General features: G+C 36.3%; 1 protein-coding gene across 1 annotated transcript; it reads left to right on the plus strand.

Annotated features, from left to right (window-relative positions):
* The first annotated feature begins 10,455 nt into the window (after positions 1–10,455).
* LOC131148968 (uncharacterized) lies at positions 10,456–14,601 on the plus strand. Its single transcript, XM_058098959.1, has 2 exons — positions 10,456–10,500; positions 11,163–14,601. The coding sequence occupies exon 2, from the start codon at positions 11,165–11,167 to the stop codon at positions 12,209–12,211; it is 1,047 nt and encodes a 348-aa protein (XP_057954942.1). The 5' UTR covers positions 10,456–10,500; positions 11,163–11,164; the 3' UTR covers positions 12,212–14,601.
* The last annotated feature ends 2,087 nt before the right edge of the window (positions 14,602–16,688 follow it).

Below are 16,688 nucleotides of genomic sequence, written 5' to 3' on the forward strand. Positions count from 1 at the left end.
GAAGCTTTGAGTGAAAGAGATCTTGAAAGAATTTTCAATGCTTGGTGTATTTTGATTCTCATAAACCATGTATTTATAGGCTTCAAAAACACTTTTATTCGTGCTCCCCAAGTTTACTTGGAGTGCCCCCAAAGTTTCCAAAAATATTAGGGTGCAAGTCAATTAGATTAGAAAAGGAGAAGTTTGAAAAATCTGCTCGTTGCCGTACTTCGGTTGCTTGAAGTGCAACCTTAGTAGCTTGAAGTGGGTTCAGGAGCCTAAATACACAGGGTCAAGCGCTTGAAGATACACTGCCTGTTTGATTTTCTTCAGCAAAAATCTTCGGTTGCCTGAGGTTTTAACCTCAGTCGCCTGGACAGTATAAAATCACTTTCCTTCTTTCTTTTTCAAAGATATTTGGTTTCTTAGCTTTCTTACTTTTGAAAAACATTTTCTGGGGTTTTAAAATAAAATCTCTAAGTCCATCTTTATCCCCTAATGAGCTTCATTTCATTCACAACGACATTTTTAATTTTGAAGTACTTACATAAAGATTTCCTAACAATATCAACATTTCTTGTTCTTTGAAACTTCATGATCCTTTTGAAGCTTTAGGTTCATTTCTTCTTCAAATGTCTTTGTGCTTCCCGGTTTGATCACTTCATGACACAACATGCACCTTTAAGCTTGTTGGTGATCTTTTGAAGCTTTGTTGAGTTTGGCTTTTTCAGATTCCTGAAAACATCATTACTTGAACACATAATGTCATTAACCTTTTCTTCATTTGTTATCATCAAAACAAGAGGTGAAAGTCTTGTTAGGCTAACAACAATGATAATCTCAAATATGTGCAAAAGTGTTCAAACAAGCTAATCTTTGAAAGACAAGTATATCAAATCTCAATATCAAATTAATGTTTCAAAGATGTTAGCAATAATATTCAAACGAACTCAAAAATATTTTCTCAAATTGTATCAAGCACAAAAGTTGTTTGAAATCAAGCTTTGTAAAATATTTTACACACAAAAGGAATGCTTAAGAAATCTTGCAATATCAATGCTAAGATCCTCAAGCTAATGAGTTTTTCCCAACACAAGATTTATCAAGTTAAATCTATGGGAAGAACCCTAGCCAAACTCTCAATACAAAAATCAAACAATACAAATTTCAATGAGAGAATAGGGCTATTTAGAATGAAACACAAATAATTTAAACACTCTCTCTAAGCTTGGATGATAAAAAGAAAAATGAAGTAGGCGAGTATTTGGGGAGTAGTATAGACAAAATAGGTTTTTCAAATTTGATAGGATTTTTTGTTAATGATCTTGCTAATCTCTTTTTAATTTTCACAAATGAGCCCCTATATATAGAAAAGGTGAAAATTATAACCATTGGGGAAATATGTCATTTTTGCAAAAGTTTAAGTGAGGTTAATAATAATAACAGCATTTTTAACCTTGGTAATTTCGAACAACCCAAGAGGACTAGTCAACCGTCTTGAGAGTTCGGTCGACCGAAGTGCTAAGTTTGGTCGACTAGGGAAAATTTGAACTATGTGTTTGGTTGGCCATTCATAAGGCAGTTCTGAATCTCTGCGATTCGGTCGACCATACTAGGTTCAGTTGACCGAACTGTGCAAACTTCGATCGACCAAGTTCTTTTGAACTTGGAGGTTTGGTTGACCAAACAGTTGGGAGATCCCTCAAGGAGGTTCGGTTGACCAGAGCATTGCAACTCATTTATGATCGATTGACCAAAAAGTCAACTTGTTGACCCCAGGGAGTTTTGGTCGACCAGGACGGTGGAGTACATTTCTAGTCAGTCGATCGAAGGTAAAAAAATGTTAACCCGGTGATGGTTCAATCGACCGAATGCTTTTGTGCATTGCAGTTCGGTCGACTAAACATGCCTTTTTCGAGCATTTCAGTCCTAGTCCCTTTATAAATTATCCCTATTCATATGATGATTGAATTTAATCCAATAGGGCATATTTTAAAGTAGACATGAGGGTCCTAAGGTCAGTCTATGTCTTTTTGAGCTTACCTATCTTATCATGCATGTAATGTAGGGATTATTATAGACCTTTTTCCTATGTTACTATTATAGACCCAATAATAGGAATTACAATAAACAAATATGTTGGGGTCTTCATTCTTCTTCAAGTTGTCGCATGCCATCAATATAATCAAGTTAGTATGATCCTGCACACAAATTTGAAAGCCATCAAATACAAAGAGTATTTGTCAATATCAAAACCGGGTAAGACCCATAGGGTCAACATATTCATTGGCGATATTCTGGTATACTCTAGGAGTTCGAAAGAGTATGAAAACCATTTGAGGTTGGTACTTCAGGTACTGCAGGAAAGGAAGTTGTATGCTAAGTTGAAGAAATACGAGTTTTGGTTTAAACAGGTCATATTTCTAGGTCATGTCCTGTCAAGAAGTGGTATCTCAGTTGATCTAGGTAAGATTGAAGCAGTGGTTGATGGGGTGAAACCGAATAGCGTGTAGGAAGTTCAGAATTTCATTGGACTGGTAGGATATTATCGTCGGTTTGTGGAGGGATTTTCTAAGTTATCTAGCCCTCTAACACGGTTAACGAGGAAGAACGTGAAATTTGCTTTGATCGATGATTGTGAGTAGAGTTTCCAAGTGTTGAAACATCGACAAGTCACTGCTCCAATTTTGACCATCCCATCCGGAGACGGTAGTTTTGTGATTTATAGCAACGCGTCTCTGAAGGGTTTGGGATGTGTTCTGATTCAACAGGGGAAAGTAATTTCTTAGGCTTCTCAGCAACTTAAGGAGTATGAGAAGAATTACCCCACGCATGATCTGGAGTTGGCGGTAGTGGTGTATGCGCTGAAGATTTAGAGACACTACTTGTACGACGAGAAGTATGAGATCTTCACGAATCATAAGAGCCTCAAATACTTTCTCAAGCAGAAGGAGTTAAACATGAGGCATAAGAGGTGGCTTAAACTGATAAAGGACTACGATTGTACCATTAGTTATCACCCAGGGAGGGCTAACGTGGTAGCTGATGCGTTGAGTCGGAAGTTAGAGCATGCGTCAGTATCTGCAGTAGTAGATCAGTATCATATCAAGAGGGACCTGGAGGGTCTTGGCATGGAATCGGTGGATGGAAATCACCAAGCTTTATTGCTAGCTTGGTGATCCAACCGACATTATTTGAAAGGATTAAAGTCGCGTAGGCAAATGATGTGGAGTTTGTGGAAACTGTGGAGAAAGTACAGCTGGGGCCGACTGTAGATTTTAGCATCTCTAATGGTGGTGTATTGAGGTTTGGAACCAGATTGTGTGTGATGAGGAGATAAAGAGGACTATTCTAGAGGAGGCACATTGTTCTTTATATACGGTACCTCTGGGTAGCACGAAGATGTATCGGGATTTGTGCGAATCGTTATGGTGGAGTGGTATGAAAAGAGAGATTGCTCAATTTTGGATCAATGTCTAACATGTCAACAGGTAAAGGCTGAACATCAGAGATCGGCAGCGCCGTTGCAGCCATTGAGCATTCCAGAGTGGAAATAGGAGCACATCCCCATGGACTTTGTCATCGGGTTATCACCAGCAGTTCACGGGCATAATGCAATTTGGATAATCGTTGACAGGTTGACTAAATCTGCTCACTTTGTGCCGATGAAGGTTAGTTATCCTTTGAGTAAGCTAGCAAACCTATATGTGCAAGAGATATTATAACGCCCCAACCTGGGTCTGCCAGGGAACACTGCATCTCTCCTCCTCCACCTAGACCAGACAACAAGGGGCGAGCCTTATCGGACTAATGACTGGCCCCACAAACCAACACGTGTCCTTTTTAGTGTGTTTTGTCCTCACTCACACACTTTCTGAGAAAACTTCCCAGGTGGTCACCCATCCCAAGATTGCTCCAAGCCAAGCACGCTTAACTATGGAGTTTTTATGGGAAAGCTCCCGAAAAGAAAGGTGCACCTTGTTGATATGGGTAGTAACATCAAATCTTCTTAAGTTTGTCATCCATGGGGTATCACAGATAGTCAGAATGCATAGGGTACCGGTGTCCATTATTTCAAATCGAGACCCAAGATTCACTTTTCAGTTCTAAAAGAGCTTATAGAAAGCACTGGGGATGAAGCTTACTTTCAGTACAGCATTCCACCCCCAGACTAATGGACAGTCAGAGAGGACAATTCAAATCTTGGAGGATATGTTACAGGCTTGTGTGTTAGGCTTTGGCAGTAGTTGGATTCAATTTCCATTGTTGGTGGAGTTCGCCTATAACAATAGCTTCCAAGCTAGTATCGGGATGGCACCATTCGTGGCATTGTACGGTCGAAGGTGTCAGTCTCTCTTATACTAGGACGAGATTGGTGAACGACAAATATTGGGTCCCAAACTTGTACAGCAGGCTTCTGAGAAAGTTAGATTGATCAGGGATAGAATTAAATTAGCTTAGAGTCGTTAGAAGAGTTATGCGGATGTGCATGGTCAGGAATTAGAATTCAAGGTGGGGGTAAGATATTCCTAAGGATCACTTCGATGAAGGAAGTGATGAGGTTCGGGGAGAAGGGCAAGCCGAGCTCGAGGTATATAGGACCATTCGAGGTACTTGAGCTAGTGGGTCTAGTGGCCTACAAGATTGCACTCCCCCCAACACTCTCTAGAATCCAAGATGTGTTCCACGTATCTATGTTGAGGAGGTACGTGTCGGATCCTTCGCATGTGATTAGTTAAGAATCTTTGGAGATTGGGGATGTTTTGTCGTATGAAGAGATACCCGTTTAGATTCTGGACCAGAAGGTTCAAAAGCTGCATACCAAGGAGATATCATTAGTGAAAGTGTTGTGGTGGAATTACACAGTTGAGGAAGCTTCTTAGGAATTAGAGATGGAAATATGCTGAAAATATCCACATTTGTTCTAAGGAATAGAGTTGCGGAGTCAGTTAGGTAGGTATATAATGTTTCTGTTAATTAGAGTAATGATGTGTGGTTAGTCTCTAGAAAAATTTTGTGATATTGTGAGCTCCCGAGACAGTGCATATGTAACCATGATATTCCTTCGCCATAAGTGAGGGTATATAATATATTTGGGAAGGGCTGCTATGTGGGTGGCCGCCAGCTCTTCCTAGAGTCAAGTATGTATTTGGGGTATATTAATAAGTTAGCGAGCGAGAGATTGCAAATTTCGAGGATGAAATTTTTGTAAGGAGGGGAGGTTGTAAGAACATGACCTGAGAAATCCAGATTAAATAAATGAGCAAAGGGAAGGGAAATTAAAAAGGAGAAAACATCAGGGCTTGTCGACGAGGCTTCTTCTTTCGTCAACAAAGTCTTTTCTGTGGCTCATTGGTGAGATTCAAAGGATCGTCGATGATTGGATACTGAGAGATTTCTGAAATTTTGGAATCTCAGGCTCGTCAACGAGGCCAACCCTGTTGTCAATAAACGCCCTTCTTCTGCTTGTTGACGAGCGCTCCATTTCATCAATGAGGCTGGCCAGGTCAAAGGTCCATAAGTTGAATTTTCATTTTCTTAATGGTTAAGAAACATAAAAATCCTCTCTCTCTCTCTCTCTCTCTCTAGAACTCGAACCGACTCTCTCTCTCTAAGATCTCGAGTCGTCTGTTACTCGAATCAACAATCCGACGTTACTATTGAATCAGAAGGAGAACCTCTACGATTGTAGCAGACCAGATCTTCATTTTGAGGATTTTTGGGTTTTATCCCGAAATTGAGGTAAGGGTCTAAGTTCATTTTTGGTCTGGTAGATATGTAGTAAATAGGATTATATCGAAGTATTGTTCTTTGATTTTTAGGTTTTGGGAACTCGGTTCACACTTTTGGAGCCGTTTAGTTCGTGTTTCAGATTTTGGGAAAAGGTAAGGGGATTTTATTTATATCAATTATTTTTTGAAATCTAAATTGGTTATACCGTGGTTTACAATGATATGGATGTTTTGGTTTCTTATTTGGAAAATTCCACCAGGGTGAAATTACGGGATTTTCGGGTTGACAGTTTTGGAAAAAATTGGGTTTCGGGTGTCATCTTAGTTTTTGTTGGAAAACCATTTATTTGAATAAAACTAACGTATGGAGATGATCATACCTTGTTCTTCTGTTAAATTGTATTTTGAATCAATTGTTGGTTATGATTGTTGATTTACCCAAATGAGTGTGGCTTGAGATGGTTTATTGAAATGATTTATGTTGTGAAATGTTGAAATGAGATATAAGAACAGGAGTTCCAAAATGTTCCAGGTTTTGTGAAAATGCCGAGTCGGAATAATACCGTAAAGGATATATCAAAGCAAGTCAGATTAAAAATCCGCAGGCTGAGATATTGAACCGAGTTGGAATAATATCGTAGGTGGCCGAGTCGGTTAACTAACGTAGGCTTAGATATCCAGTTTGAGGCCGAGGGTGTGAAATACCACCTATGATTCCGGTTTATCACCGAAGGGTGTGAGACACCAGATTTGAGCTGGTGAAATGTTGTGGAGGCTTATGCTATGCCAGGTTACCGGGGGCGTCGTGTAATGCGGTCGACTTAGGTCGAATAGTGTGACGACACTGATTGATCGATGTGATTTGTGAACTATACTGGAACTGTATTATAAAAATACTGGAATTGTGAAATTTATGTTTTACTGTTGAAATAACACTTATGTGTGCACACACTGATATAACCTAATTCTCCCTTATTGAGAAGTGTCTCACCCCAATCATACAAATGTGTTTTAGGTACTTCGAGTAGCCGACACTAGCGTTCTAGCGTTTTGGGAGCATGGTTGTTGGTTAGAATTGTATTAACACTTGTGTAAGTACTAAACTATGGTCGAGTTGTCTTTTTGGGTTATGTAGACACTAAGGGGTACGTTTTGTATTATGGGACTTGGATTTTGGTTTTGTATAGATTCTGGTATGGTGTTATGAATGTAATAGGTTGAATATTTCCGCTGCGTATATTGTGTATGTGATGGTGCATAGGGTATACATGAACCCTTTGGACCCTTATATTTTGTAGTATCATGGATGGTTGTATGATACAGGGACATGTTAGGTTACTAAATCGCACCTTGAGGCCCATTTCCGGGTTCGGGGCGTGACACATAGGCTGTGATTGAACCTTGTAAAAACAAAGGTGTTTAACTTCTTCTTCCTTACTCTTTTTACTTTCTGTAAGATATAACCTACATTCTTGAATATATTTTATTTATCATCTTGCTAAATATTGAATAGTGCTGAATGTCGAATCATATTAAATATTGAATATTGTTGAATATTAAATACTTGTGAATATTGGATACTTTCATCATCAACTTGTTGAATGTCAAAAATCAGCTAAATATCCATTCTTGTTTGTTGACTTTTTGAGTCCGATCCTTATTTTGATGCTGACAAAGTACAAGTTACTTATGTGTATATTTAGTGCTTGAACATGTTTATAATTCAACACACATAAGGGGACTAAAAATGGAAGTCTAAAGGACTTTAAGAACACATTGTCCGGCGCATTCCATGAAGAGTCAGAAGAGCAAAGAAGACTGAAGGCATGTCATTTACTTTATAATTGCATTTTGTTTCTACATTTGGTCTATAATATTTCACATGGCAAGCATGATATGAATGCCAAGCTCAAGCTTAGGATGACCGTACACTGACTTTAGGACACAAAACTCTTTCATGAAAAATCCCCTAACTAAAATGTCATATTCATACATATAGAGATACATCTTTTTAAGGTAAAAATTAGGGCATACCTTGGTTTTTAAAGGACCTCGATCGACCGACCACGATGTGTTATAAATGCCTCAGTCGATCGAACCTTCATAGCTGGGCTGTTTGCAAAGCCTCAGCTGACTGACCAAAAAATGAACACATCTTCCTCAGTCGACCGACCATTAGACTTTGCTTTTTCAGTGGTCTCAGCCAACTGGCCAAAATGACCTGAAGATAGCCTCGGGTGACCGAACCTATGAAGGTTTGGAAATTGCTTTTAGCATGGCCGATCGGCAGTGTGCTCAGCTGACCGAGCCTCGAATATATTTTGAAAATCATTGAGTGGTCATTTGACCGGCCTTTTGCTTGGCCAACCGACTCTCATGGGTTGGCTTTGATTTTCTCATGGTCAGTCGACTGACGCTAGCACCGGTTAACTGAACCTCTCGAGTTGGTCTAATTTAAAGCGCTAAAAAGCGTTTAATTTTTAATTAAATAAATTCAAAATGACCTCCGTGTCCCCAAACCCAAAACGGCCATATTTTCTAAAAAACTATAAATGCCCCCTCATTGCTCATTTTTTAAACTAATGATTCGAATATAATTCTCCCAAAATTATTTTTGTGCTTTATTGTTTTATACTCTCTCATACTAATCATTTCAAAAATCTTCTAAAGAGAGCTTTCTCTTTGGGCAATGATTTTTCATATCAAATATCTTCTACTCTCATTTACTCTTATCTTTCAAAATCATTTCTTGAGAGTAAAGTTTCAGTTTCTCCACATATTTCCTTGATAAATATCTTTGGAGAAACATATTCTTGCTTGTAAATCTTTTGCACTTCCTTTGTAAGATTCATAAGCTCATTTGTGTTTTATTGCAAAATTCTTTTTGAGTTTGAATCCTAGATCTCCTGCACTTGATCTTTAAAACATATTTTGGAGATATCATTTGAGGGTTGTTGGGATCTTTGAAAAGCATATATTTAATATCTCATTTTCATCAAAGATCATATATATTCTATTTTGGGCAAAACCTACTTGAAAGCAAGACCTTAGGTTCTTCTACATTTTCATTGAGCTATATAGTTGGAGAAATACTTTTAGGGTTAAATCTTTGAAATGCTTACCATATATATCTTTATTCAAAGATTTCAAAAATATTTTTGAGAAAAACACCCATACTCACTTGAGCTTTAATTTCATATCATGTGTGAGTGCATCTAGTGCTTAAATTTGTACATCTCTGCTTTTTGAGAAGCGTTTATTTGTACGAAAAATATTTGAATATCTTTGTAATCTAGGTGTGACCTGAAGAGAGAGACTCGTCCTGTCAAGAGTCGCAAATTGGCTCAGACTTGGTTAGGAAAACCAGAATTTGCACCATCCTGTAAAGTGTGATTATAGATTGGGCTCAACCCTGTGAATGTGAGCTGGGGTATTCCTCGCCCAGTAAGGAGAGGAGATTGTAATTGATATCGATCCACCCGTTAAGTGAACATTAGTGAAATCTTCTTACTTGTTAGCTTGAGACAGGGACATAGACAAGTTTGGTTGAACTCCGATAACATATTCCATGTCACTCTCTTCTCTATGCTCTTTAATTTCTACACTTGAATGCTTTATTTAATTTTCTGTGTATTATATATATATATATATATATGCATATTTTAATTATTGTGAATGTTTGGGAAGTACTGTGTTTTATTTATCTGTTCAATATTATATTATTAGGTAATTGGTATTTGCATAGACAAACCTTAAGTTGTGCAATACTACTTATGGTTTAACACTGAACATACCTAATTTATGAAGAATTTTTGAAATACCCAATTCACTCACCTTTTGGGAATACACTAATTACATCATTGTTGAGCATCATATTGTGCTGAAATTCTGAACTTGGTAAATACTCAGTCTTGCTAAATATTGGTTGGTTGTGATTGAACTTGTATCTGCTACATGATTGAGTTGTTGGATTAAAATTTCAGATAAACATATAACTTTGAATCTGCAAGTAATATATCTGAGGAAGATGAAGTTGTAAATTGATTCTCAGATTAAGGCATAAGAGTGATTTACAAAATATGTTTTAGAAGAAAAATTATTTGTTGATGGAAATTAGTTCTTAGTCTCTATCACATCATTGAGACATAAATTGAATCACTAAATTTATTCTTGAATACGTTATTGTTTATAGTTAGAAATCATATTCCAAACAAAGGACTTATCTGATTGTATTAATTTTTATTTTATTTTATAAATTCAGATTGTGCATTGATATTCGCATTCATACTTAGGACTTCTTACTTTTATAGCTAAACAGAAATCTTGGTTGAATTGGAAAATAATATAGTTAAGGGTTGAAGTATTTAAAATTCTGCAAATTAATTTTTAAATAACTCAACTCACCCCCTCTTGGGAATACATCCTAATTTCACAAACAATGATTTTTTTTTTTTTTTTGGTTCACTTTTTTATAATTATGTGTTAAAATAATTATGTTTTCTATTTAAATTTGGATGGATTTTACATTTATAATTGTAATTTTAAGAATAGCAATATTCTTTATTTAGTAAATATCTAATAATTTACTAACTTATAAATTTAAATACAATTTTAATAATTATGATGTGAAATAAATTATCTATCTAATTAAAAATCTGTCAACTGCCATGCATTATTGGATCCAAACCTTACTTGAATTTAGTACATATTTTATTCATCCCTCTTCCGACTTTCTCTTAAACGCACAGCCTCCAGCGTCTCTGTCGCTCCCCCACTCTGTTAGTTTCAGGTACATTTTTGTTCCATGTTAGAGTCTCGTGTTAAAGAACTCGGGCTAGGTGACGAATTTTCAGCTTCCTGCTTTTTTCTAATACCTTCTCATTTTCTATTTGTAATTCAAACCCTAGACTTGGGTGAGACATTGCTTTTCTTCTCAGTGAATTTGAGCGCTAACTGATCTGTCTCTGTTTTATTTTTATTTTTATTTTTATGGCGAAACTGATCTTTCATTGTTTTTCCTTTTTGTTTCTTTTTGGCGATCTGATCTTTTTCTCTCTGCGCTGAATTTTGTAAATTAATGCAGCATAAGTAATTTTTGCATTAATTGCAACGAACTTTCTGTTTATGCATTGCTGAGAAAATTAATTAAAGAAAATCGACTTGTGTGGCATATGTTTTCTATTGCTTTGCTTACCCTAAATACCAAATCCACTAACCAGCTAGTTGTATTAGGCAGTTGACAAATCTTCGTTTCTCAGCTCCCAAATGTCGAAAAGCATACTATTTTTGTAACTTTGAGCTTTTTTTTTAAATGATACTTAACCCTAGATTTTTGCTGAAACCAAATGGAACATTGCGGAGTTTCAGGGCATTGCAATTTATATAGTTCCATTAATTTACAACGCTTAAAAAATGATTGCAATGATTTATTTATTTATTATTTATTTTCAGTGATGCTGAGGCGTGGAAATAAATCATTGAAACCATGGCATGGACCTCAGAACCATCGGTTGACAGTTCTGACCACATTTCTGATTATACTCCTGGTTGTTTCAGCATTTTTATTTCAAAAGAAAGGGGGAAAAGCAAATTCCTCATTTAAACCGACAGAGCAAAAATGGAATAGCTTTGAATCTTCAGTTCAATTTTACCCAACCGCTGAGTTCAGGAATGGAACAGATGTCATATGGCAAATACCTGGGTCACCAAGGGCGGTTCTCTTTCTGGCACACGGGTGCAATGGCAGAGCAGTTAACTTTTGGGATAGGTCTCCCATGTGTCAAAATTGTGTTGGTTTACCTGAAGAAAGATTAATTGTTCTTCATGCTCTTGCTCGGAGATTTGCTGTTCTTACTGTGTCAAGTGCTGGGAGATGCTGGTCATTTGGGGAGGAAAGGTTAATTGTTAAAGGAATTATCAGATGGTGGATTGAGGAAAACAAGCTAGAAAAGCTTCCTCTTTTTGCTTTGGGGGCCTCCTCTGGTGGGTACTTTGTTTCTGTTCTGGCTGCTGAGTTGAGATTCAGTAGTATTGCACTTATGATAGCTGAAGGACTGTTTGATGAAATGGATGTTAGAGAGGATTACCCGCCTACCCTCTTTGTGCACATGCCCAAAGATCAGTTTAGGAAGAAAAGGATTGATGAAAATATTGATTTCTTGAGGAACAAAGGCATTGAAGCTGAAGGGATTAGATGCATGGAGTTCCCCATGTCTCCAAATTTCTTGGCTGACAGAATCCCAGCTCTTGATCAGACCACTTCATTTAAGTTGTATGAGCTATTCCATGACAAGGGTTTCGTTGACAATAATGGATATATGAGGAAGGATGGGCGTACAACAAAATGGAAAGAGGCTCTTAAGGAGAGAAATATTCTTCTTCCAGATAAACATTTGCTCAGTCATATTCAGGAGGAAATGAATCTTGCATTTGCATATCATGAGTTTACTAGCCTGCAGTCAGAGCAAATATTTAACTGGTTTGAACTTCACCTGAACTGAACAGGACTCAATGTCTCACTTCCTTTCTAGGTATGAATCTCATCTTTGTCGACCATGAGTCAGTCTTACATTCTTCTTTTCTTGGTCTTCAAAGGGTGCCGTGGAGTGTAGACTCTATAAGAGCCAGAGATCTTCAAAGACAACATAAATTATGCACAGTTCATTACCAATTTTCTGTTTAACAGCCACAGATTGGTCATGAATATGGAAAGTTGTCAAAATTATTCTCTTGAACTAATCAAAGATCTTCTAAGTTACATGAAAAAGAGAACATATGTTGAGTTGTCACTTGGGGTAAGCCATACTGCAAGTTTTCTGTTGAACAAAGTGTGCAGTGGGCGAAACTCCAGTGTCAAATTACGATTGACCGGAATGTAAACATGTTGAGTGCAAAAAGCTAAGGTTTGTTCAGTTTTAAAGTTAAATGAATCATATAGTTAAAGATCTTAACAGGATTATTTTATCCTTAGGAATTAAATCCCTTTGTTGTTTTTTTTCCTTTATCATTTCTGCCTTTACTCGATCATGTACCTGTTAGCTGCAGCAGTTTATTTGTGTAGATCTAAATGATAACTTGAGTCAAATATGCTGACTGATGAGCAGGATTTGCTAATCATGTAATCCTAGATCCACGGATATGTTAGACTCTATTGTTCCTGTATTAAAATGTAGAAGAAATTCGTAGTTATTTTGTATCATTTGTGAAAATCTGTGGCTGTGGGTGGAGGGGTTTGAGGATTTGGTGAGAGGACAGTATTTGGTTAATTTAGTATTATAGGGAGCAATTTGTAGACAAATTGTAAATTGTGTAGTTTTGGACAACTTTCTTCTAGTGTTGCAGATCATTACCTTAAATTTAAAGACCCCATTTATAGGTGTGCTGTTTGTGAGGAATCTAGGGTGGTGATTATGTTCAGAAAGGGATTGAGGGATGTTCCACATTCTTGCAGGGAGCAATTTATGGGCTGATTGTGTATTCGTAGGCAACTTTCTTCTACTGTTGCTGATTATCACCTTAAATTTAAAGACACCAGTTATAGGTGTGCTCTTTGCGAGGAACCTAGAGTGGTGATTATGTTCTAAAAAGGATTGAGGGATGAAATCTAAAATGTCTCATTACTCTTTGGAAGATGAAGGATTTCTTCAACTGCCAACCCATAACACCACTTACAGTCTTAAAGAGTTCCATTAGTCTAGTTCAATTTTTCAATGGTCACTAGGTAGCATTAGGCCCATCCAAGACGTTCAAGAGAAATGGCTTTGGAAGCTTACCACATGGTTTTGGAAGCTGAGAAATTTCTCCAGTTAACTCCAGTTACCAACCCATAAAACTACTTCCAATCTTAAAAAGTTTCATCAGTCTAGTTCAATTTCTTAATATTACGAGGTAGTCCTAGGCCCACCCAAGACGTTCGAGGGAAGACTCAAATTGTTGAGAATAAACAGTCAAATAATAGAAGTGCACATGCAAATTGTTGCATAACTAAGAATTGTGACTACATAAAGGATTTGCATATTCTTAATGTATCATTTTTTGATTCTTCAATGGACATGATCATGAATCTTCTCATCAAAATAAGGCCTTAGACTTGTCTTTAATGACCTTAAACACTGTTGGTGCCTCTAGGCCAAAGATGGACCTTGACTTGTCATCAAACTTGGTTGTTGAGACTTGCAATGAACTTGTAGATGAGTTGCCAACTACTAGGACAAATATATTTGTCATTCACATTGCTTTTTGACCACAATTTTTCATTTCTAACCCAAAGGATGAGGACCAATTGGTTGCTCCAAAGTTTGTTAAAAATTCCTTACACATCTTCTTTAACTGTATCTAGTGAAACATTGCCCATCATTCTAGAACATGGCTGAATGCATATTTGTGTGAGCTGGCTATAGATTTGGATCTTAAATTTATTTCTTGTTTGGAGGATTTATTATTTTATTAGAGAATATTGCATCCATCTATGCTACTAGCTGTTGGAGGATCTTTTAGATATTGTCAATGCAATGTTGTTCATTCCATCTCTTGATTTGCTACATGTTCAACTTTGTTCCCACTCATGGAGTTTAAGTTACCACGACATTTCAGAACTTGAGGTTGAGATTTCTGTAACAAGGGGAGTTTGATGGAGAACCTCCAATGGTGAACTTCAGTTGTTTATATTGTAGCTTGGATTTTTATTTTAATTTGTGAAAAATTCTGGTTATTTTAGAAGTCTAGTTAATTTGGGGCTATTTTTTATTTTAAGTACCTCAGTGTTATTTTGTGTATTTTAAGTACTTTGGTGTTATTTTGTAATTTCTTGTTTTACTTGAAGTTATTTTGTAAATATTTGTTGTACTTTGTTTGTAATGTATGAAATGGCTGCTTATTCGACTTTTGAGCATAGAGATCTCTTCTCTGGTTTGAGAGCTGTAGGGTTTCATCTCCTCTTCTTGATCGTGAGCAACTTTTGTTGCTGTTGTGTGGCTTATGGTAGTTTGATAATGTAAAGAGAGCCACATACTATTTCCTGTCGATTGCTGTTGCTGATTTGGTGCTCCCTTGGTTGTCAAGTGATGGTGATGTTACGAGTTGTGAGTGTTGTGATCTCCTGGTCTGCTTGCATATGCTTCTCGCCGTAGTCAGATTTTCTATTGAGTGTTTCCAATGATGTGTAAATGCTTGCAGTTCTGAGTTTTGCTCTGCTCTGTTTTGTTGGGTCAATGCCAACTTTGGCACAATTAAAAGTGACAGAATATTTATGTTTATGATTCCTCCTAAGATGCTATGACTTCAATTCTATGGTTTTGAAGTTCTGAAGTGTTGTTTTGCGTGAGTGTGTGCTGCCTGATTCTATATTGTTCCTATGCTGTTGTCATGCATGCTAGTTGTGGTGTACCGGAGGTGGTTCTGATCGCCTTTACGGAGAAACTTCTATTGACATTGTTACTATGCAAAGCACAACTATAAAATTAGTTGGACCTCCAACTACTTGTTTTGTTCCCAGCAAAGTATGACTGTATATTAACCCAAAAGGCAAGTCGAAGTACCTGCTGCATTCTCATGCATCTTTAGACACCCAAGAGTATTATGAAGATTGGATGAAAGAGAATGACATATTGATTATGTGGTTGTGGAATATAATGGAGTCATGAATTTCTGCGAATGTGACGTATCATAGGATGGTCAAAACCGTACAGGATAATCTTGGCGAAATCTTATAGAATATAAAAATCTAACCAAAGCTTTTGACTTTTTTGAGAAAATTTTCAAATATGACCAAGAAAACAGGTCCATCATAGGTCCATCAGTGAGTATTATAGCACTCTTGAGCATATGTTGGAGGATCTCGACATTGAGATGATTAAGAGGCAAGGAGTAGGGTTCTTGGATCCCAACTTTTTGTCTAGACTGACTCCCAGCTTCAACTGATCCATGATTAGATTCTTGATGGTAAATCCACGCCATATTGCATTGCCTGGCGAGAGAAGTATTGGAGGATGAGGAGGAGGTTCGGATCACAATTGTGGGAGAGGTTGTGTAAGAGGATGAGGGTGTTGTGGCAATTCTCATAGTTGCACACATTATGGGAAGGAAAACCTTGATCGTAATTGGGATTTCCATGGAAAACTGACTTGGGTCAATAAGGGATTGTTTGGAACCAGTGACGGGAAAGTTTCTGAAAAAAATGTACTGAATTTGATTAGTAATATATTATAATACATTAGAAAATAAAATATAAATATAAATATAAAATTATGTTGTCATTCTAATCAATATTTGTAATTAACGTTTTTATTGTTTTCTAATTAGCAAATTAATTAATATTTTTAACTAAAAATTTTAATAACATTTTTAATATTGTGTGGCTGACGAGTTAATTAAAATTTTAAACTAATAATTTCTAATTAAAATTTGCAATTGACATTTTTAATGTTTTCTAATTAAAAATCTAATTAATATTTATGTTTATGTTAATTAAAAATTCTAATGACATTTTAGTAGTGCCTAATTGACAATTTACTTAACATTATAAAATATTTTAATTAACATTTGAAAGTATTTTCCAATTGAAACAAATTAATTAAAATTTTTAACTATTATTTTCTAATTGATATTTATATTTAACATTTTAATATTTTCTAATTAATAGATTAACTAATACTTATGTTAATTGGTTCGACACCTTTAATACCGTTCAATTAAAAAATTAATTAATAATTTTTATTAACATCCTGAATTTACAATAATAGTTAAAAAGCGAAATTAATTAAAATGTTAATTCATTAACCACTTTTCATCTTCTTCCTCCATCTCGGCTTCTTCTTCCAAAGCTCTATTAACACTCCATTGGAGTTATAGTTGGGCTTCTTGCCTTGGTTTATTGATTGTGCTGGTGCTTGTGTGCTACCTTAACATGTAATCCTATTTTATTTTTATCCTTGAAACCCACTACACTCAAATATTACCCTTTTGTAGTGCTTTGGTTAC

The sequence above is a fragment of the Malania oleifera genome, chromosome 2 (assembly GCF_029873635.1).
Source record: "Malania oleifera isolate guangnan ecotype guangnan chromosome 2, ASM2987363v1, whole genome shotgun sequence".
Lineage (NCBI taxonomy): Eukaryota > Viridiplantae > Streptophyta > Magnoliopsida > Santalales > Ximeniaceae > Malania > Malania oleifera.